The sequence below is a fragment of the Mizuhopecten yessoensis genome, unplaced genomic scaffold, assembly GCF_002113885.1.
Source record: "Mizuhopecten yessoensis strain PY_sf001 unplaced genomic scaffold, ASM211388v2 scaffold7987, whole genome shotgun sequence".
Lineage (NCBI taxonomy): Eukaryota > Metazoa > Mollusca > Bivalvia > Pectinida > Pectinidae > Mizuhopecten > Mizuhopecten yessoensis.
Window position 1 is genome coordinate 95,973 of NW_018407322.1, and position 23,894 is coordinate 119,866.

A 23,894-nucleotide genomic window follows, 5' to 3' on the forward strand; every position below is an offset into this window, starting at 1 on the left:
ATGCTGTCATGTAAATATAAAAACAACATCACATACCTAACTCAATAAAACTTGTAAGAATACAGATAACAATCACTAACACCATCCTTAGCACACCTGTTAGGTGTACACCTTGTCACCTACCATACAGTCCATCATGATGCCTTGCCGAATCACTCACATACTATTCCGTCTTTGCGTATTGCAGAGTTATCTTCTCTTGGGAGCAGGTATTGATTGTTACGTCACTTGTTTGTGAGAGTAACGTCTTCAGTTTTTGAGAAAACGACGTAATTTTCTCGCACAAACCAATGACGTAACAATCAATACCTGCTCCCAAGTGAAGATAACTCTGCAATACACAAAGACGGAATACTTACTTAATTGAGGTAGATTGCAAACCCACTCTTGATCGTGCGATCATTGATCCATGCCATTGTGTATTTTAAGTTTCATCGCTACTATATGAAAATCTTTATAAAATTGTGTTTGTTAATTTATTATCAACTTAATTGTACAGCTTTCAAAACAATCATGTAAAAAGTACGCTAGAAACAACAAGCCATATCTTAATAGTTTTAAAGGACATCTAGTACAACAGATAATTACAACAATAGTCACAACTGTATTAAAGAATTCACATTCTAACCATGATCCGTAAATAGCTACCCTGTTTCCTTGTGATTAGTTGTCGATCATATTTTAAAAAAATCAGATTTTAAAAAAAGAAAATGTATCGCCATTATTCACCAGTGCCATATATTCTTTAAATGGTGACTTAAGCTTAATCAATGATCAGTGCAAATAACCTTTTTCTTTTATCTTAAAAACACAACCACTACACACTAACTGGGCCCAGTGGATTTACTGTTATTATAGTACTCACAGAAGATCGTAGAATCAGGTATTTGTACACAGTATCATGAAAAGTCCAAATGATTGGCAGCAACAACGTTTCTTAATATTTTTTGATATAAATAAATGTACGAGCTATTATCAAAATAAACATTATTTAAGCAAGTTCCTGAAGCGGGAATTAATTAATAGATTAAACCTTATAACACTCAGAAAACAACTTCAATCGCGACATAATAACATGTGGGTAAATTCAGATTAATGAAATGTAAACATCATAAAACATCCGGTCATGGTTTCCATTCCTGTCAGTAGTATGTTCTGTTGAGTAAACCAAAACATCCGGTGACCATGTAGTGCTGTCTATGTTGATCAACTTCCTGGCATTGCCTGTTACAATCGGGAATGTGATGACAAACATAAAGAAATCTGTCACGACTTCTGCGTATAGGTAAGACTTACCTTCTGATAGGGATGTCTCAGTAAACTTACACACGTACTGACGTGTAGCAATATAAACAGCATGTACCTATAGTGACACCATGTTATCAATCGCCCTAGCCGGTCTCTATCTCCAATAATATAGTTTATAATTATTCACACTGAAATATAAACTGTCATTAATATACAATTATATATCATACCTGGCCCGTCATGTTTACCAAGCAGAGGCCTATCTACTCTTCGTTTTTAGTTCTCGTTTTGTTCAGTACAACATGTTACATTATTTAATGTATGCTATATACATGAAATTCACAACTGAATAGTGTTTATGATGTTCCGCTATGTCAATACAAGCACACTTGTGTACACGAGTTCATTCTGTGATAATGCACAGCAGTAAAGTACATGTCCCTATATCAGTCATGGGATGTTTATGGTGCACGCTTTCCACATACAGTATTGTGGCCTGAATTATATCGATAACAAAGTCACATGACATGCCTTATCGTGTCTCATTTTGAACAGACTATGATGGCGACCGACGCAGAGGATCGCTCAAAATGGCCAGGGTACATAGAGGATGGTCATCCAGAGGTTTTCGACATCCGTGCAATGCCTCCCCAACCCAAGAGGAGGAAACCAGGACAGCTTTCTCCGGAGGAGATCCGACAATATTTTGAAGAGGTAATTCCCAACACTAATGAACCTTTTGTGATCCAAACCTTCTCCTACCTCGAGTGCAAAATCTATGTATACTTTGATAATATGACAAATATTTGTTCATCCGACGTCTCAGATTGTACGTGTGTATTATGCGTTTGAATATACTTCACGAGGGCTTTATCCTGAGTCATTTAAACGATGGCAATCTGAGACGTCAGATTAACAAATACGTGCGTTAGCACTTTTATGAAATTCCGAAGTTGTACCGATTTCCATAAGATTACCTTTACTTAAGGTTAAGTTTCCTCCAAAAAACTTGAACTGCACAACAAAAATGGACAAAATGACGCCGAAGACGGAATGGAGTCCCGTCACAATAGCACAAGATGGGATGGCATTCAAATCGTTGGTTGGTAATTAAGTGGATGACAAATAACGAGTCATCGCGTGTAAACAATGAGATTAACAACGTCGATTATGTAAATGTTAAACTAAGAATGTTGGGTTTTTGGAATAGAATAATTAGTAATGAAAACAAACTCAGCAGCATATTACTACGACTGGCTTTACATATGCAAAACGATGATACTCTTCAGTTCAAATGGATAAACTATATAAAAGGTATTTTCAATGAAACGGGATTTTAAAACAACGGCTTAACGATCACTTTGTACAGCAATGGTTCGATGACATTACTAGCTCATCTCGTGGGCAGTTCTACACTCTATTTAAAACGGAATTTGGTCTAGAAAAATATTTATTAAATCTGCCAGAACATATCAGAACACCAATAACAAAACTGCGCACCTCGAATTTGAAGTTTCCAATTGAAACAGGTAGATGGTATAACATACCCCGAGATAATCGACTATGTAATTTGTGCGCGGAAAGTGTCGGAGATGAATTTCATTATATANTGTGAATTATATGTATGGTTGTTTTTTATGTTTGCTTTGTATTTTCCATTGTATGTCATATCATGTTACTATACCGTACCGATTCTAAATTGAACTGTCCATTCTCTCAGTTATACATGCGTATACAAATATGTATATTGTACTTCATTTTCCATATCTGCAACTTTATTTCCTCATGTAACACACATTATGTGTCTGAGTGTCAATACAAATTTGCTTGTATACATGCATGCACCTGTCCATCCTGTCAAAATTTAATATATGAATTAATGTACATGTACCTCATGTTACACATTTCCATGTGTCTGAGTGTTGGAAATAAAATCTGAAATCTGAATTATTATCAGAATGTGAAATACAGGGTCGTCGGATAGTGCCCTCGCCTATCACCAAGACGCCAAGGGTTTGACTCCTCCTAACAGACATGGAAGGTACTGGTGACCAGGCCGACCATGCAGATTGTATCCTTGTACTCCGGTTTCCTCCCATATGAAGACCACCTCCGGGCAAACAAGAGTGATTGATATTTAATTTGAAACCAGGTTTACTTGATTTATAGTTTTTTGTGTAAAATAGATATATATAGTTGCATATACATGTAGTACATGACACGGAAACACACACTATAGATTCATCAGGCATGTACTGAAGTATCTTACCCGCATAAGGGGTTATCTGATAACAAGTCGTTTGATATGTATGGATATATTTTATATTTACATGAAATATCTAATATTTGAGAGAAAAAATCAGCTTTACATCTAAAGTGATCGTATTATTTGCAATATGACCACAATTCTATATCTGAACAGTAACATTTTTTTTCTATAAATGACTTACTACTTTTTTCTTTGGTTGTACCTTTATAAACAATTACCACAGGGGCTTATTGTATACCTACACACCTTTGAATCGTTAATACACAAAGAACGCTTCCGGCACCACAAACAACACCTTTCACGATGTCTCCATTCAACGTCACAAAGGTTTCAAGGAAAGTCATCCTCGATACTCCAGGGTTTTTCGCACTGACGTTCTCTGCACCCCTCTGGAATAGGTCATAGCAAAATTGAAGACATGCGGCTAATTATTTGATTGGTCTCAAATCTGTCATTTATAGGTTACAGAGGAGCGACACTCGACTTCAAAACCAGTTAATTTTAGCGTTGCACGACCGCGAGATTATTTTGATGTACATCAAAGAATCAAACTAGTCTTTATGTTACAGCCATTCTGAGCTTCAGATTTTGTCATGACATATTCAAGGGACGCAGAGAACGTACGTGAGCGTTACCCCTGGAGTATGGAGGATGAAGGAAGGTATGAACTCGAAAAGAGAGCTCAGTTTATAACAAGTTATTATAAAATATACAAACCATACTTACATACTTCTTTCATCTTGACAAACAGGGGTATGTAATAGTTAAAGATTTCTTCACGAAGGAAGAGTTGGAACCTTGTCTCCGAGATTTCGAGATACTGGTGGAAAATCTGGCTCAGAAGCTGTACAAAGGCGGTAAAATCAAAGGTAAGTTTAGGTCAAATGATTAAATTAAAAACGTATTTCGTCTACAATACAAAATATGATTTTATAGTGACATAACAAAATATAAATAATAATATATCCTTATACACACAATATGTTGATGAATTAACAGAATAACATTTCCAATGATATTCCGGCATTTACTCATATCAAACTACTTACGTACGTGATACTATAGTCGCCATCAAGTAAGATTTCATTCACCTTCCACAGACCTTTACGAGGAAAGCGATGTTTACACTAGACTGATCAAACTAAACGAGGAGTTCCCGGGAGCCGCTGTACTTTTACACAAGATAGGCAAGCTTCCACAGGTAATGACAAAAAAGGGCTTCTACACCAGGAAGAAAAAAAATCCACCGGTGTATTATAACAAAACACACACAATCTGCATAAGGTAGACACCGGTAATACAACAAAAACAAGCTTAAGCTGTATTTTTACACGGATCGAAAAACTTCTGACGGTGATAGAACACACACTATTGTTTATATTTTATTATTGCACGACGGGCATTTTAACACATTTGTTTGGCGGGTCCATTTGTCCACCATTTTTTGTTTCTTTGTAAATCTTATTGGAGTAATATCACAATGTGCTATACAGCAATATTCATTTTTCCTTCCATGTGAAGTGTTTAATGAATGTGTGCTGTCAGGAACTTTGAACGGTTTATTATTTCACATCATAAAACTAAGTTAGGCATAAACACCGTGATTTTAAATAAATTATTTGATTTCTGTTTCCGCTAAAGTCGCTACGGAACCTGTGGGGAAACGAGCGTCTCCTGAATGTGGTAGAGCAGGTTCTGGGTCCGGACATATCTGGAATGCCTAACTGGAACCTGCGGACAAAAACACCATACAACGAGGAGCTTACCGTCCCCTGGCACCAAGGTCAGAGTTCAACTGTGATCGCTTTCCTTATCCATGGCATTAGTCATAGGGCATCATGTTTCTTGTTTGTAAAATTAAAAACATGTCGATTGGTTAGAAACAAATAATTTCAAAATATATAACATTATATTGATTTATTTGTTATTTCGTGTTTATTTTTCCTCCATACTTTGACTTTTTTTAATGTTTTCCATTAAGCAATTGCTTACACGTGTAGGACTAAAAAATAGAAACGAAATATACCGTTATTTCGAAACTAGAATAGTACGAAATAGAACGACGTAAATTTGGAATAATATTCAGAGGTAATTGATTAACATATTTTCTGCTATTTCGTTGATATTAACTTCTGGATTCTTACGTCCAAATGCTAGAATTAGGACTGAACATTACATACATGTTCGTAATTATTTAAGAAAACTTCTGTCTCTCCATTTCGCATTTAAATCCTTGTTCATATTTTGTATAAACTGCGTTTCTTAGCTATTTGGCCACTTCAGTAACGTTTAGTTTTTACTGTTGGAGTCAAATGACCGGAAGAATCCCAAAACGATCTTAAATTATGTCTCTGACGAAAGCCGTTCTTATGACATCTGCTATATACGTGTTTTTAAGTATGTTATAAACTCTGCTTACCTAACAGATGCTGGTTACCTCGACAACGACGCTTATAAAACGTTGCTCGCGACAGTATGGATACCATTCCTGGATACAAACAAACACAATGGCTGTATGGAGGTATGTTCTATAGTTTATATATTACACAAACACAATGGCTGTATGGAGGTATGTTTCATAGTTTGTATATTACACAAACACAATGGCTGTATGGAGGTATGTTCTATAGTTAAAATATTACACAAACGTTCTATAGTTAAAATATAACACAAATAAACACAATGGCTGTATGGAGGTAAATAAACACAATGTCTGTATCGAGATGAGTGCTACATGTTTAAACAAACATTCAGTAGAGGTTCAATTCAATTCGTTTTATTCTGTTAGCCATTTCGGCTTATAAGACAAATTACATGTGTACAATACAGTTATTATATAACAACTACATGCATAGCATTCATGCAATTGTACATGTGTATGTATTAAGGAGAGTAATACATGCCAGACACATACATATAAATAAGACTATGATACTCGAGAACGTTGCTTAAATGCGAAATGTATGAATTTTCCTAGATTGTTAAGTTCTTTACCAAGTTTAAACACACTTGGTTTGCGATAATAGTATGGCTTTAAGTATTTAGAGCGTATGTTGCAATAAAATGGAAACTTCAAAATAAAGTGAAATTCGTCCTCTATATCATTGAGATCACATAATTCACATTACCTTTCGGTCCTAGCAGTATTCGTATATCTCCCAATTTCTATCTTAAGGTTATGTGGTGATAATCGAATACGGGAGATATTTTTTCTTATATAGTTTGTCAATAGGTTTTCTTAAATAAAATTGTAAATCAAAGTTATCTACCAAGTGTTGATCCAATGATCCTTTGGACGAATTTCTTATATTTGACAATATTTCTTGAGTATGAATATCATAAAATTTGTGTTCTATAATTTTATACATAACCTTACTATCATATATAGTTGCTGTTCCATAAATACCCCAATCCTAGTATATTCAGTTCTTGTCTTATTTTCATAATCCAGTCATCATTGTCTAGATTTCTTTGTTCGTAACATGCTTTGAGTATACAATTGTCTGAGGCTTTGACTTTGATCCATTATTTCAATATTTTCAATTTTCTTGCAACATGCATCGGAAGTCTGCCTAATTCAAAATTACCAAGTCATTACATGTTTTCTTACCAACACCTAAAATATTTTTACAAAAACAAGTATGTACTTTTTCAACTTCCAGCGCTATGTGAAAACCCCAAATTTCACTCGCATACTCTAGTACACGGCTAATGTACGTATCAAACACTGAACATAACGTTTGAGTGTTGAAATTGTGGTTTCTTTTTTTGTTATATAAAGCAAAATATGCCGTTCGTCCTTTTTCGGCAGCATGTTGTTGCGTTTTATTGAATTTTCCATTGAAGTTAAAAAGCATGCCCGGGTAGTTAAACTCGTTCACTTGTTGCAATTCATTATTGTCATAGTACCATTTTTCTTCATTTCGCACAATCCCTCCATTTCTAAATATCACTACTTTGGTCTTTTCGATATTAAGTGTGAGTTTCCATTCCTTATTGTATAATAACAATGCATCTAGCATATGTTTTAGTTCTTGAGGTGATTCCGCAATTAAGACGCCATCAGCATACATTAGCAAACATATGAACAGTTTTGATTTATAAAATGCATTTCACAATCATTTACAAAAAGACTATAAAGAATCGGTGAGAGTACTTCCCCGTGAAAAAGACCGATCTTGTTGTTGAAATACTCCGATATACCTCCATTATATTTTATACACGATTTGACATTTTCGTACAATGAAAGTATAATTCTGAGTACTTTACCCTGTACTCCATGCTTTATTAGTTTACACCAAAGTTTACTTTTGTCAATAAGATCAAATGCTTTTTTGTAGTCTACAAAACAGCAGTATAATCTCTTCTTTTTCTTTAAAGTTCTATTAATCAGCGATTGTAAAACAAAAATTGCATCAACAGTTGAAGATCCCGCTTTAAAACCAAATTGGGCATCTGTTATAATCGAATGTTCTTTATCCCATTTGAGAAGTCTCCTATTTAATACGGACGTAAAAAGAACTTGTCCATACAGCTTACTAGAGTTATACCTCTATAATTTCCAACAAAGTTTACATCACCTTTCTTGTGTATTGGAACTATAGTGCTACGTGACCATACATCAGGGAAAACCCCATAGTCAAACTTTTTTGTAAGAGGTTATTGGTATACGTTAAAATGTACACAAATAACAACAGTGGCTGTATGGATGTGAGTACACATTATAAAGGGGGAAAACCAGTATACCAAATGGAAGAGAATATTGCAATAAAATGTCTTAATTCTCGGCAAAGGGTATATTAATGCGGTTCTATATCACTGAAGAAAACACAGAAAAAAAGCTTCCCGAACCCTGTTTCGACTCTGGTTTTTTATCGTTCCTTTGTTTTAGTGTGTCGTCGGTTCCTGGTGTTCTCGTTCTGACGTCAGTTCTTTAGAGTGTTACCTAACACTTTATGGACAGGTGAAACTGTATAATAACAATGTAACCGTATTTTCTCAGGTCATCCCAAAAGGTCACCGTACTGGGAGGGTTGGTATGCACCAGTGCTGTTCGGGAGGAACCTGGTACATCATGATAGAGGAGGAGGAAATGAAGAAAACCTTGTGTGAGCAATCACCACATTAATAGACTTGAGCATTCTATCATTATAACATCTCTTGATACCATTTACAATAACCCGTTATGTTATCTTTGCATACAAATATACCGCATATATGGCATATATACAAACGTTCATCTCAGTGGATACATCATAGAGTATATCGAAATGTACATTGTGCATATACAGGGTAGGCCTATATGTATATGTAAACATGATGTTTTGAAATACATTGTATATGTATACATGTAAGTTCATTCATTCATATTATTCCTCCGAATTTGAAGAGTTACAAATGACATATATATTTGGGTTACAAAGATATGGGATAGATACACAAAGGACATAAGTATAAGGTAAAGAAAAATAAAAATACATGGAATCAAACAAAAAAAGTTACATGATTACACAATATATGAAGTACACAACGATAAATAAAGACATACACATGACTATATCAAAACGTATGGGAACATGTATGTAAAGACAGGACTGTCAAACTGCCAGGATGAACCATTTATAATACGAATGAATATGGTTTACAAATCTGGCAGACTATCGTCGTTAATTAAACGTAAGAAGGGGGAACAAAAACCGGCATAAATACAACAATCTCTTGCAAATGATGCAAAAAGGCGGTCCTCATTAACAAATATGTCTTTCATGGCAGCAGGTGGACTGCCGAGGATCGTCGCAATTTGCACCTCCCTACACGAGTTAGCAAAAACAACATACTCATGCAACGGATAATCGTTGACTATCTTGGTGAAAAGTTCATCACGTAGAGTTAACAACGTGGGACTACGGCAGTCTCATATACAATGCGCAACTGTATCTTCTACAAAGATATTGCACTGGGCACGTGATAGTTCACAATTAGGTGGTATACCCTATAGCTTTGCAACATTTGTACACGTTGTGTTGAGATTAGGGAAACATTTAGATAGGTACCATATTGGCGAAGGGCATGCATATGTATGTATCTTTTACAATCTAAAGTTCGATCAAAGAAATAGATTAAGAACCTATTAATACAGAAACATCTAGGTTGTTTTTGTAATAGATATTTTACAATTTGACACTCGTGGTTTGCAGGTTGTTCGGCAGAGGACAGGAAACTGTGTGCCATCCCGTTTGGAGGATTTCTCTTATTCAACAACGTCATTCCCCATAGAAGGTTTGTCACTAGGTTTTAAGACGTTACTTTTATAGAACTTTTAACGACAATTTGATTTTAAAAATGATGAATAATATATTAATGAAATATTAATATTGATATATATTTATGCTGAAAGTGTTTGATATGTGTTTCTTAATTAAGAACGAGTTATTTTGAATAGCTACACAGTGTTTCTTAATGTCGGCCGTGATATCTTGTTAGAGCTTTCGATGGCAAAAACAAGCCGATCTCTTCATAGGGCGTTGAAATAACTGTTTACTGTTTATCTCGAGGCAACATTTGGTTAAATGATAAATAGTCCTCCTCAGGTTATTTGAGTATGTATTGTTTTTTAAAAAGGAGAGACGTTGAAGAGATACCTTCGGGGAGTCGCGAGTGGGGTCTTTAAACGAAACTGACCTTTACATCAGACGATATGTTTAATCCACGCTTTTGCTTTTGTTCAGCCTAGAAAACTTTTCTAATCAAGTCCGTTGGAGTATTGACTTACGATTCAAGAAGACTGGCCTACCTAATGGTATGTTTGGCCTGAAACCGGATGTGGAAATGCGCTCTTCTAAAGATCCCAATATGAAGATTGACTGGGAAACGTTCGACTCCATTGATAGAACAAAACAGCAGATGGCATCAGTCAAAGACATTGTCAAGGTTAGTTAGTACAGGTGGTAACAGTTCATCAAAAGAAGTAAATTATGAAACAATTCTCCATATGCAAGTATACTTAAAATAATTACTTATCACTTATCAGGAAAAAACCCTGTTCTTGGAATATGCATATACATAATAGAGGTTCTTACATTCGTGTTCATGTCATATTGAATTCAATAAACGAGCTTAATAAATCCAAAATGACATGAACATGAATGTAAGATTATTTTATTACAGAACATTCATACAATGTAATTTGATAAAAAAAAATCCACTTCAAACACAATACTTACTCTATTTAAACCAAAGTACTCCGATCAAAGTATTATCGATCCGCGCAGTGCAAACTTACAGTTTTAAATACTATGAACAAAATATAACTAACACATTCAACTGTTCAATTCGTTTAGAATGACAGTGAATGTACCATTTGGTATAGAAAATAAAAGTAATTCCTGTAGTGGCGTAGGAATATATCCCCATAGTTTGGACAAATAGCACCTTAATGTTTTATTACGTGATCAAAACCATATTTATGACAACGCCGTATGACAAAGTAAAATGGGTCAGTTATATGATAAAAAGACATCTTTATGTGACCTGTTACGATTGAACACGTACTAATTACTGGGTGATGTATCCGGGATGTTTCACTGATGTTGAAACGCCTTCCCATTATAGTTACTCACAGTCCGGTCGCTTCTTTAATAGAAATGAAACATAAATATATATGTAAATCAGACCTCTGAATTATATTTTGCTGCTGTAAGTATCCATACAGTGAAGAATAGTTGTATTAAATGATACAGAGGTATCTGATTTCGTTGAAACCCTAGGTTGAGGAGGACCAGGAATTCGACTGTTCAGTCCAGGGACCGTGGATGAGGAAGTGGGAGCTTACCCACTCCAATATACACGTGAAGAAACACCAGTACATGGAGCGGGTACGCGCACAACAGGAGGAGGAGAAACAGCAACAGGAGATCAAGGAATCTCCAGCCAGAAAGAAACGAAAGCAGGAAGACTGATGTCGATGCAGGGACTTGTATATGCATTCATTAACAGTTACTTTAAATAAAACACTCTTAACCAGACAGTTTTAATTATTTAGTTCTTATTTAGATAGACTACCACTAGTCTACTGAATTTAGGCAAAAGTCGTTCAAATTCTTCGCCCGTGTTCTATCCATATACATCCTACGGCATGAGTTATTAATAATTACTATGACCATTAAGATTGTAATGTTGTGAAATAAAATAATATTCTTGTATCGTTGCTTTTTAATCATTTCTACATCAATGCACAGGTCTTGTGTTTTCTTTTCCCCCCGGAATAATTGATTGTTTTAATTCTGAATACAGGAGGAATTGGGCAATTCTCTTGTTTACCTTCTACTTCATTCACTACCATCTGTTACGCGATAATCTAGCGATGCATTTGTTGCCTGCGTTCAATGAATAAACAGCCGTTCTACAGCAATGAAAATGAATAAGTATATTAAATAAAAAGTAGACATTTAGAGAAAAATACAGCCACAACAAGGTAGGTAACATGTAGGTCAAATTTTTCAGCGTAGAGTAACAGATTGGTCAATAGGACACATGTATTTTGCAGGTTAATTTTTCCTGATCGGTATGTTTTTTCATTCGTTTTTTTATTCGTTTAATCAATAAGTTGATTGATCGGAAGAAAAATATGGCTGCAAGAAAACAGAATTCTATCTCAATCAGCATGTTGTACACATTACTACTACTATTTTTGTAAATAGTTCAAATGACAAGCTAATTTTGAATGGACATAAACAAACCCAGTTGTATAAGTTTTCATCAAAAGTTATCACATGATAATCTACTGACTAGCAACTAAACAGGTTGGGAAAAAAGAAAAATGTTTAATAAGAATATGTTAATAATATACAACATTTATATAGCGCCCTATATAATTTGTAAAATTACATTAAAGCGCTTTACAACATATGGATAATAGTATTAGTCATAATTGTGAAACAAAAACAAAGGCTTACAATCACTTTTATACATTAAGCAAGTAGATAATCATCGCAATGTGCACATAAATGAATAAATAAAGGGTGGTATTTACATGACGTCTTTGCAAAGACCCTAAAATGCAGACGTTAGATGTCCCTCTTGAATTTTGGCAGAATATTTGACTTTCTAATAGCAGATGGTAAGCTATTCCTCAACGTGGCCGAAACCCTCCCAAAGAACCGGATACCAAATATCACAGTTCGAGATTTTGGGACACACAACAATGACTCTGATGCCGACCGCAGTGATCGTGACGGCTGATACAGGGTAACAAGCTCCTGTAGGTACTGGGGAGCTGTTCCATTCAGTGACTTGTATGTGTACACCAAAATTTTGTACTGCGACCTGTATCGTACAGGTAGCCAGTGCAATGAATATAGCGCAGGTGTGATGTGCTCTCTCTTTCGAGTACGAGTAACCAGCCGTGCTACAGTGTTCTGGACCCTCTGCAGACGACTAGTTAGTTTGTCAGATATACCACAGAGCAGGGCGTTACCATAATTCAACCGAGAGGTAAAAGGTGAATGCACCAAAATCTTGCATGCATCTGCAGTTATAAACTGCCGGATACAGCCGATGTTCCTGATCTGGTAGTACCCCTAAGTTTTTAACAGCTGGGACAGTCTCAATAGTTCTGGCACCGACCTTAAGTTGGAGAGCCATTGATTGCTGATACTTTGGGAAAAAGACGATTAGTTCCGTCTTTTCCACATCAAGCTTTAGCATGTTGGCGTTCATCCATGTACTGATATCTGTCAGACAAGCTTCCAGATTTTCTGAAATTGTATCCTAACTGTCCTTTGGTTTGCTGACCATGTAGATAGCGAAGGCTATGGCGACGACAAATCCCTCCGATCTGTTTGAAGTACAGGCAATATTTTCGTGGTCCTAACACCGAAACTTGAGGAACCCCGAAATCTAGTACTTTGTCATGTGAAGTGGTAGATCCGATGGAAACACACTGTCGTCGTTAACTCAGATAAGACTGTATCCAGCTTAGTGCGGTAGTTAACCTACACAGAACTAGTGAAGATGTTTCAAATGTAGGGCGCCAGGATCCCACTGGGATCTCTTGTAAGTCGTGATCAACATATAAATTGAGGAGTTTTGATATGAAACTCCTATTAATGAAAAATCTATACTTATCATCAACAAAAAGCAATGTTCCCGGTTGGTACTTATAATATTGTCTGAGCCAAAACATATTAGATACAGCTCTCTATATCCGGGTGAGTTAATACTGCCAAAAGGAAAGTAGAACCAGTTCGAAAAGGGGAGGATTAAGGAAGTACATATTTAAACATTTAGTAAATCTGTGTTGAAAGACAAATATACATTTTATTTCGTCCAAAGGTCCAAGGTCGAACGAATAAACAATCCCTGTCAGAAGTGTTCAAGGACACAAGAGAATATATTCCAGCTCACCAACAGAATTTCCAGTGTACCCTTACTTCAGACTTCCTCGATTCAGATAGAGGTCTTCCTTTAAGAGAGCACCAAATGATGAACATTTTGAAATATCCACTTAAAGATCATGAAGGGTAAGATGCCGTGACTTGCGTGGTGATAACACAGTAGTCGGTTTGAATCATCCGGAGCACTCTTAGGAAGTAGCATAAGAGGGGATACATGCACAAAATCCATTGTCCACTGATCGTCGGTGCTTCGAGTCCCAGCCCATTTGATCTAGATAAGGAGAGAAGAAATACTTGCAGTTTTCTATTCTGTTCACGGGTGTAAACGTCCCGTTTGCAGGTCACGGCAAAGCGGCCGATCACGTGCATGTGCAGATTATCCTAAGAGAAATCCGTGTGAACTCGTAACCAAAACCATACATAAACAGATGTTTGTTATGGTTCTATTAATAAAATAGCTGATCCACAAGTGACTGGCTGGAGCTATACTCCGTTCACATCCGCTCAATACTCCGGATACATTAATACATTTGTTACAAATATTCTGCCAAAATATTTATCCTTCCGGGAATATGAGCTGCTCAAAACTAATGCCCATGTCAATAACTGCACGGATGGATCATATCTCTTGCCAAGTAACACAGTCTGTCCAAGTAAATAAACGTCCACATACATGAACACATAAATGTCCCGATTCCTGAGGTAAATGGACACAACTAACATAGTCATAGTAACACTCGTGGAGCTGTAGCTAGTCCCAATTACATGCTCTTGAACTAGGGTCGGGTTCCCTCAGAAGGAGTTTTTTCTTTAAGAAAGATATTCTGGAATGTCCCGGTGTAGGCATGGATCTTGGAAATTCACTGGCACCACCCAATCAAAATTTCTTGAGAATCTGAAGGGACCGCAGTGCTTCCATTTTGAGCTTGAAGACTAACAGATATGCATTTTTTAAACGGTTCGAAATTCAGAATTGGACTACCACAAGGAACAGGCTTCAAACTCCTTACATGGTGGAACAAATTCTACAGTAGGTTGTTTCTGCTTTTTTAAATAAAATTGCTATTTTGTCTACATATCATTTCTTATTCAAAGTAACTCTTGAACTCTTACCACAAAAACATCCAGAAATGTACGTTAAAGATGACCATGAGCTAGTTTTAGGGTCGCTATCGAGATCTCATTGTGAAATATGTTACTTGTGTTTCTGTGCAATATAGATTAGATTGTTATGATAATGCTCAAAAATGTGTCTTGCTGTTTCGTTATCACGACCCCGGTACTTCAAGTTACTTAAGATTTGACCTCGACTGACAAGGCGTATCATTCGGAGCACAAATGGTCAGTTTGTAAATATTTTATTTGTTCATAATTGTCCTACTTATATCAATTGTGGGCTCAAATTACCTAATCTACGGTTTCATTGACACTTTGGTACTCTTACGCTTTTTTTTAGTTCCGACATTGAAGATCTGTCGAAATCATTTTTTCACCATACCTAGACCATAGGTAGAACAGAAAACATAAATCTCTCCATCGGTTGGTGAATTAAGAATCTGATACTCATTGGCCTGCCACGTATTTCTTCCGTCTAACAGCTACATTACGTCTATCTACCTGACCCCTCTATGTGGTTGGTCTAAAAGCTACATTACGTCTACCTCACCCCTCTCTGTGGTTGGTCTAAAAGCTACATTCCGTCTACCTGACCCCTCTCTGTGGTTGGTCTAAAAGCTAGATTACGTCTACCTGACCCCTCTCTGTGGTTGGTCTAAAAGCTAGATTACGTCTACCTGACCCCTCTCTGTGGTTGGTTTAAAAGCTACAGTACGTCTACCTGACCCCTCTCTGAGGTTGGTCTAAAAGCTACATTACGTCTACCTGACCTCTCGGTGGTTGGTCATAAAGCTTCAGTACGTCTACCTGACCCCTCTCTGTGGTTGGTCTAAAGGCTACATTACGTCTATCTACCTGACCCCTCTCTGTGGTTGGTCTAAAAGCTACATTCCGTCTACCTGACCCCTCTCTGTGGTTGGTCTAAAAGCTACAGTACGTCTACCTGACCCCTCTCTGAGGTTGGTCTAAAAGCTACATTACGTCTACCTGACCCCTCTCGGTGGTTGGTCTAAAAGCTACATTACGTCTACCTCACCCCTCTCTGTGGTTGGTCTAAAAGCTACATTACGCCTACCTGACCCCTCTCTGTGGTTGGTCTAAAAGGTACATTACGTCTACCTGACCCCTCTCTGTGGTTGGTTTAAAAGCTACAGTACGTCTACCTGACCCCTCTCTGAGGTTGGTCTAAAAGCTACATTACGTCTACCTGACCCCTCTATGTGGTTGGTCTAAAAGCTACATTACGTCTACCCGATCCCTCTGTGGTTGGTCTAAAAGCTACATTACGTCTATCTACCTGACCCCTCTCTGTGGTTATTCTAAAAGCTACGTTACGTCTACCTGACCCCTCCCTGTGGTTGGTCTAAAAGCTACATTACGTCTATCTACCTGACCCCTCTGTGTGGTTGGTCTAAAAGCTACAGTACGTCTACCTGACCCCTCTCTGAGGTTGGTCTAAAAGCTACATTACGTCTACCTGACCTCTCTGTGGTTGGTCTAAAAGCTGCATTACGTCTACCTGACCCCTCTCTGTGGTTGGTCTAAAGGCTACATTACGTCTATCTACCTGACCCCTCTCTGTGGTTATTCTAAAAGCTACAGTACGTCTACCTGACCCCTCTCTGAGGTTGGTCTAAAAGCTACATTACGTCTACCTGACCCCTCCCTGTGGTTGGTCTAAAAGCTAAACTACGTCTATCTACCTGGCCCTTCTCTGTGGTTGGTCTAAAAGCTACATTACGTCCATCTACCTGACCACTCTCTGTGGTTGGTCTAAAAGCTACATTACGTCTACCTGACCCCTCCCTGTGGTTGGTCTAAAAGCTAAACTACGTCTATCTACCTGACCCCTCTCTGTGGTTATTCTAAAAGCTACATTACGTCTACCTGACCCCTCCCTGTGGTTGGTCTAAAAGCTACATTACGGCTACCTGACCCCTCTCTGTGGTTGGTCTAAAAGTTACATTACGTCTATCTACCTGCCCCCTCTCTGTGGTTGGTCTAAAAGTTACATTACGTCTATCTACCTGACCCCTCTGTGTGGTTGGACTAAAAGCTACATTACGTCTACCTGTCCCCTCCCTGTGGTTGGTCTAAAAGCTAAACTCCGTCTATCTACCTGACCCTTCTCTGTGGTTGGTCTAAAAGCTACATTACGTCTACCTGACCCCTCTCTGTGGTTGGTCTAAAAGCTACATTACGGCTACCTGACCCCTCTCTGTGGTTGGTCTAAAAGCTAAACTACGTCTATCTACCTGACCCTTCTCTGTGGTTGGTCTAAAAGCTACATTACGTCTACCTGACCTCTCGGTGGTTGGTCTTAAAGCTTCAGTACGTCTACCTGACCCCTCTCTGTGGTTGGTCTAAAAGCTACATTACGTCTACCTGACCCCTCTCTGTGGTTGGTCTAAAAGTAACATTACGTCTATCTACCTGACCCCTCTCTGTGGTTGGTCTAAAAGCTACAGTACGTCTACCTGACCCCTCTCTGAGGTTGGTCTAATAGCTACATTACGTCTACCTGACCCCTCTCTGTGGTTGGTCTTAAAGCTACATTACGTCTATCTGACCTCTCTGTGGTTGGTCTAAAAGCTACATTACGTCTACCTGACCCCTCTCTGTGGTTGGTCTAAAAGCTACATTACGTCTACCCGATCCCTCTGTGGTTGATTAGAGGACTTTTCACCTTTCATTTTTAGGTATCTGGTCTTTTTCTTATCTTTTTGTTTCGAATTCTGAATAAATGATATTATTTTCATTCTTTGTAAATCTCTTGAACTTCATTTCGAAAAGTTGTTACCATATCAAGCACATTTATATAACCAAACATATTTGAAAATGTCCATCTTCCTCAAAGGTGCTGAACTTTTGAGATTTGGGTTTAGTATAATGGGTTAAAATATAAATATTGAGGCCCATTTACACAAGCCCAAATCTACTGTGTATGGCTACTGTGATCTTTCTTATTAAGTTTTTTCCCCAAACTATCATACATTATACACGAAGTTCATTAAACAAATGACATCCTTACACTTCTCTTTCACCAACATCATCAATATACAACAGAACCGGTTTATATTTTACTACCAGCAACCCAAGGACACGTGTACACTGGTTGCTGGTAGTACAAGAGATCCCAGAGGGATCTTGGCGCCCACCTTTGTACCATCTTCATTAGTTCTTTATCAGAGATCTTTTCTCTTCTTTCCCCTAATCTGTTTGATCGAGTCATGTTAACAGTAAAAGCACCTTGAGGTAACTTTTGATCTAAAAGTAATACTGATGTGTATGAAAGCCAAACTTCAAAGTGAGTTTGTCATTTCACATATTTACTAGTACAGTACTTAATGTGAAAGAAATAGAATCGATCATTGCAATATGAGAAAGATCTGTTTAGTTCTTCTTTTAATCCATTTTGTTTTTATGATCAGTCTCAAAATATGACATACAAAACAAGGGATCAAGGGGAACCTACATTTAAAATTTGAGAAAGATCCCTCTGATACTTCTCGAGAAATAGCGATAACAAACTTTCAACATCAAAATCAAAGATGGCTGCTTGTCGGGGCCATGTTGTTTATCCGATTAGTCTCTAAAGTTTCCCTGCACAGCTAAGGACCAAGAGGAACCTACATATCAAATTTGAGAAAGATCCCTCCGATACTTCTCGAGAAATAGCGATAACAAACTTTCAATATCAAAATCCAAGATGGCTGCCTGTCGGCCATGTTGTTTATCCGATCAGTCTCAAAAGTTGCCTTGCACAGCTAAGGGCCAATGGGAACCTGCATATAAAATTTGAGAAAGATCCCTCTGGTACTTCTTGAGAAATACTGATAACAAGAATTGTTTATGGACAGACGACGGACCACGGACGGACCACCGACGCAGGGTGATTTGAATAGCCCACCATCAGATGATGGTGGGCTAAAAATAAAAACCAGTTCTGTTGTACATTGATGATGTTGGTGGAAGAGAAGTGTAATATAAGGATGTCATTTGTTTTATGAACTTCGTGTATAATGTATGATAGTTTGGTGAAAAACAAGTGTACACTAATTTCCTACAACAGACATAATAAATACATAACAGGACACGATTTACTAGAAAATAGGAACCTTTAATTACTGCTTTACAATTAACCAGTGTATAACAAATAATTCATACAATCATACATACATATATATCAGTAAAAACAGACTGTAACAAAGTCACGTCCTCAATACAGGTAATGCACAGCAATTCATCCAAATAAAAGCCTATACCCACATTTTACTTTTACAGAACCTTTCGTCCATTGGAACATTTCCATCCTAATTGTGTCAAATACTCTATTATAGTTATATTATTATCAGTTATCAGTTACCCATCTCATTGACTCAACTTGTAACCAGCGTTAGTTTCGATACAATCATGAAACTGAATTGAAAGTGTATAGTAGTTTATGCTTATGGTTCATCATTTCAAAAAGGGCTAAAAAAGGTGTTCTAATAGCAGGTTGAGCATATATCATGGCAAATACAGTACAATTTGTAATGTCTGTGATTGAAAACGACACACATGTGCATGCTGGGTAAGTTGAGACGAGTTGTCTCTCTTGTTTCATTGGTCAACCAACAGTCTAGTGATAATCATCATAATGAAATTCTCTCATAGCATCAACAGACATCTTCTGGTGAAATCAACAAACTGTTAGATATACATTATACCTGAATACATGACATTCCATAAGTATCACCTGACAAACACATAAAGCTACTATACAACTTATGTATACATGTAGGCCTCTATAAACTGATTGAACTCATTTTGAGGGGAAAAGCCTTTAAACTAATTGCTTCTACTCACTGTATACACAACAAAAATGACAATAATGAACAAATGTAAATATAGATTTCATTTTTACAGCAATATATTTGCTGTTTACACATAAAAATGTATACCTTCATATTAAACAGGAATTTTAAATTTTCTCAGCTTCAACAACAATTGAACAAATATGTGTGTCTAGTTGGATATAGAGGTAATTAACTGTTGATAATCAGCTCAGTCGGTATGAATGACTAGATTCATAGTACGAGATGTCTGTTGGTAAATACTGATCAAATATACAACTGCTTCACAGTTTTGTGATGTTCTCCTTGAATCCTGGAAAAGTTAACACATCTTGATTGTATATATTACCGACATCAATTCATTACTTTCCCAAAAGCAGTTGTATTTCTTGATTCACTTCATTTTCTCGCTGAGGATTGCACTAGATCTCAAAATATTGCTTAGAACTTCAATTTTTTTACACTGAATAAGCAATCACGAAAAAACCCAAACAATCAGTAAATCGTTAATTACGATAATTGTTCTGATATTGTTCAACAACTTAAATATGTATCAATTGCTTTCTAGCCAAAGCCTAAGACACCCTTCAACATTTAGGGCACTATAGATTTCAACATGTGTATCTATTGATAAACTGTTCCATACAGAAAAACTACTTGTCCATTGGTCTGTACAGAGCGGGAGTTGTCAATAGTTTGTTTGTCTTTGCATCTTTTTCTGTGGATGACCAGCAAATGCTTCATATACTGTAATAATATTATAAGGCTGCCAACACAGAGATGAATGTTTTCTTTATGGAGATTTCAGGGATTACAGTTCAGACAAAATGACCTCTCCATACATTCATCATAACTGTAAAAACAAAAGAATAAAACATAAAATAAGTTAAAGTATGGAGGATTATCCACAAGTGTGAAAACTACAGTATCTAGTGTCTTTATTCATAAAGTTAATCCAAAAACAACTCTCTACAATTATTAAATTAAGAGGCAATGTAAGAACCAGCATTCATGGCCTAGCTTACTTACTTGATTGTTGAACAAAGCTGACAGAAGTCACCTTGGCAGCCACAACACTGTTGGATCGAGTCTTTATCAACTATTTTTTCACAAAAACAACATTTTGATTTGTTGGAGTGGCAGTTCTTCTTTCCTGGTAATTTTCCTTTAAAAATAAAGAACTGTGTATTACAATTTACAAAATCAACCCTGCATGATCTGTGGATATTTTACATTTATTTCAACATATACAATTCATACTGCTTATCAGAACTCAAATATGCTACATAAAGAGGAAACTGGAACAAAAAAAATATCTGTATAAAATTTAAAGTGACCAGAATGAGGCAGTGTTGCCCTGTATGTACATGTATACCTTTGAAAACAAACCCAGTTAGCATAGTTCACTGTGGAGCTTGACACTTACCTTTTCCTTTCAATTTGAAGAAATCAAAAGACTTAGGGGGAGCTGGACATGGGTCATCTATTGACATTTGTTCCTGTGATACAGGGGTAGTGAGCTGGCCAGTCTGGTCAAGACACATCTGTCCTGGGAGTATGGCACTGGGCACTGTCTGGAATGTGCATGAGTCCACAGCCATCTGCTCCTGTGTGATTGGGGCTGTCATAGTAAGCTGCCCTCCCTGGGTCAGACACATCTGACCTGGAAGAGTCATGGTAGGGACAGTCTGTGGAGGGCTCAGGCTAGGAAATGTAATGTTGTTATCATTACCATCAGTAACCATGGCGTTCGTCTTGCTCTTCAATGCTCCATTAAACAGAATCTGTCGTGTCTTCTCTGAAACAGTTTGCAGACATCCACCATGTTATAATAATAGTAAGAAGATAATGTTTCAAAAATTGGAGGTGCTCCAGTACCTTCTTGTACATAAAACATACAATTGTCAATGTTATATGAAAATATGTAACAGAGGAAGAGAAAATCAAGGCCAGATTGGGACATTTCCGGGTTATTTCGCCCCAAATCCTGTTTGCTCTAGGTTGTTTAGCCCTAAAACATTTTGTTTAGGGCGAAACATTGTTTGGTATTTTCTTTTCATTTCTATTTGTTTTAAGTCACAAATTAAGCCTTCTTAGTCTTCCATATCATTAAAATCAGTTTTATTAAAAAAAATATGTATATCATTAAAATCAGTTTATTAAAAAAAAATGTGTTTGTGTTGTTTTTAAGTACATTGTAAAGCAAAAAAACGGATTACGTTATTTTCTTCAAGCTGACACACATTATAACATATATATTGAATTTAATTTTAGAAATAAATAAGAATAGTGAAATGAAACGAAAATGGTGTAATTTTAATTACAATGCGGGATATACAACAATAATAATTTTTCCATGTTAACACATTTAGTCTAGTGTACACATATTCGTCGCCGTGTGATGATGTTTTCTTTACTTGATTTCTGCGCACATCTGTATTGTTTTTTGCTAATTGTAGGAGATCATTTTGAGATGTTTTGATAGTACTGACCAATAAAAATTAATATTTCAATTTCAATTCTATTTATTACCAAATGCACATTGCATATAGGCATACAGAAATATACATATTGATAAATACTTTACAAATATCTTGTACAATGGCGGAAAACATGCAATAGATTCAATTCCATACACAATAATTACAAATTAATGAAATGGTCATAAGTTGGAGAAAACTTTAAGCCTTTCCTAAGGTAACTTAGCGGACTCTTATGAAGCATAATTTAGTTGTTTATGAAATAATGCAAATAAAGTTTAAAGCTAACCAAATTTCTAAGAAATAACAAAACTTCATATGCATATTTGAGTAGATAATTTTGAGTAGGTAACTTGTCATAAATAGGGCATTTCTCAATACTGTGTTATAATTCAACATTACGTTATGTCCATATCTTATCTATATATATTATAAGTATTGTACAGAATGTACTTACAGAAAGTATTTATTTATTTTCATTCTTATACGCAATTTGTACCTAATATATGTCCATTTCGTATACGTATCTATGTACTTAGAGAAATTAATTTAGTTTCATTATATGTCCATATATTCATATATGTTGGTATAAAGTGTCTTGACGTGACGGGGTGTTTTTTAATTGTTTATATCATGTTAGAAGTTAAATAACTATTACTATTTTACATTCTTAACGTCAAAACATATACAGGTGCATTTTATAAAGAACAACATTACTGGTTGTAATGTGCAGTATATTCCGGATATTAGTACATTGTATGTCCGTTGTCGGCTTCGGTGATCAATATACAAGTTTGTTCTTCATCTTCCGGCAGGTAAGGCCATAATAAATTATTTGCTAGATTCTCATCCCCGCCCGCCCCCTCTTTGAGGCCCCGCCCCAATTTTTTTTATTTGCAAAAAAAAAAACGAAAATACGAAATCCGGATTTTTTTTCTGTTTTCCGCCTCAAAAATTAGTTTTATATTATCAATTTCCGGTTGTAGAAAACTCGTCGTCTGGAAGTATTGTTTTTGTAATTCTAAAGCTGAAACGGCAACTTGCCGTTCTTAAAGATTGGTATGGGTGTTAAGTAGCCGATACTAAAACAAGTATTTTGCTACTGAACAAGTCTGTCATGAATTAGCCGAAGGAACAATTGACAAATCTGCGCCCGTCGAGTGTGGTAACAGGGCCGTTGTGTCGGCCGGTAAATCGAAAGTGGAACTGACCCAGTGTGATTGCGCATGTACGGTTGGGGAAGTGGTGTCGTACCTCGGAGCTTATTTAGAATTTAATATTGATGCTGATACAGAAGAGCAATCGGCAACTGCCAGTGCGAAATCCGACGCATTTACAATTTTAATGTCGAGATTTTCTTAAGCAACACATCTACCGGCAAAGCATGGGAACGTCGTAAATGACAAACTGAGAATGTACAATGATATAATCGACTGGTTACACGATCAGAAAGTTGGATTTATCAGTACAAATACGGAAACAATTCCATTCTTTTCTTTCCTCACACTGCAAAATCAGGCATTATATGTTCTGTGTCAAAAAGTGTGGGAAG

The 23,894-nt window shown here is 36.6% G+C and overlaps 2 protein-coding genes across 3 annotated transcripts in view; one reads left to right on the forward strand and one right to left on the reverse strand.

Moving 5' to 3' along the window:
- Nucleotides 1–1,158: 1,158 nt before the first annotated feature.
- LOC110454642 lies at nucleotides 1,159–11,718 on the forward strand. Of its 2 annotated transcripts, XM_021504270.1 has the most exons (11): nucleotides 1,159–1,285; nucleotides 1,804–1,962; nucleotides 4,269–4,386; nucleotides 4,618–4,718; nucleotides 5,159–5,300; nucleotides 5,944–6,015; nucleotides 6,112–6,134; nucleotides 8,520–8,625; nucleotides 9,715–9,796; nucleotides 10,246–10,447; nucleotides 11,284–11,718. In XM_021504270.1, the coding sequence occupies exons 2-11, from the start codon at nucleotides 1,807–1,809 to the stop codon at nucleotides 11,473–11,475; spliced, it is 1,194 nt and encodes a 397-aa protein (XP_021359945.1). In that variant the 5' UTR covers nucleotides 1,159–1,285; nucleotides 1,804–1,806; the 3' UTR covers nucleotides 11,476–11,718. The 2 variants fall into 2 exon arrangements, with proteins under 2 accessions (XP_021359945.1, XP_021359944.1); XM_021504269.1 differs by lacking the exon at nucleotides 6,112–6,134 and having other exon boundaries at nucleotides 5,944–6,038.
- A 7,408-nt stretch (nucleotides 11,719–19,126) lies between these two features.
- LOC110454649 (apoptosis regulatory protein Siva-like) overlaps nucleotides 19,127–23,894 on the reverse strand; it is a 6,170-nt gene continuing 1,402 nt past the window's right edge. The window contains exons 2-4 of the mRNA XM_021504284.1: nucleotides 21,289–21,660; nucleotides 20,892–21,027; nucleotides 19,127–20,715 (exon numbers count right to left, since the gene is read on the reverse strand). Of these exons, the coding sequence (XP_021359959.1) occupies nucleotides 20,667–20,715; nucleotides 20,892–21,027; nucleotides 21,289–21,660 (557 nt within the window). The 3' untranslated portion in view covers nucleotides 19,127–20,666. The remainder of the gene's footprint in view (nucleotides 20,716–20,891; nucleotides 21,028–21,288; nucleotides 21,661–23,894) is intronic.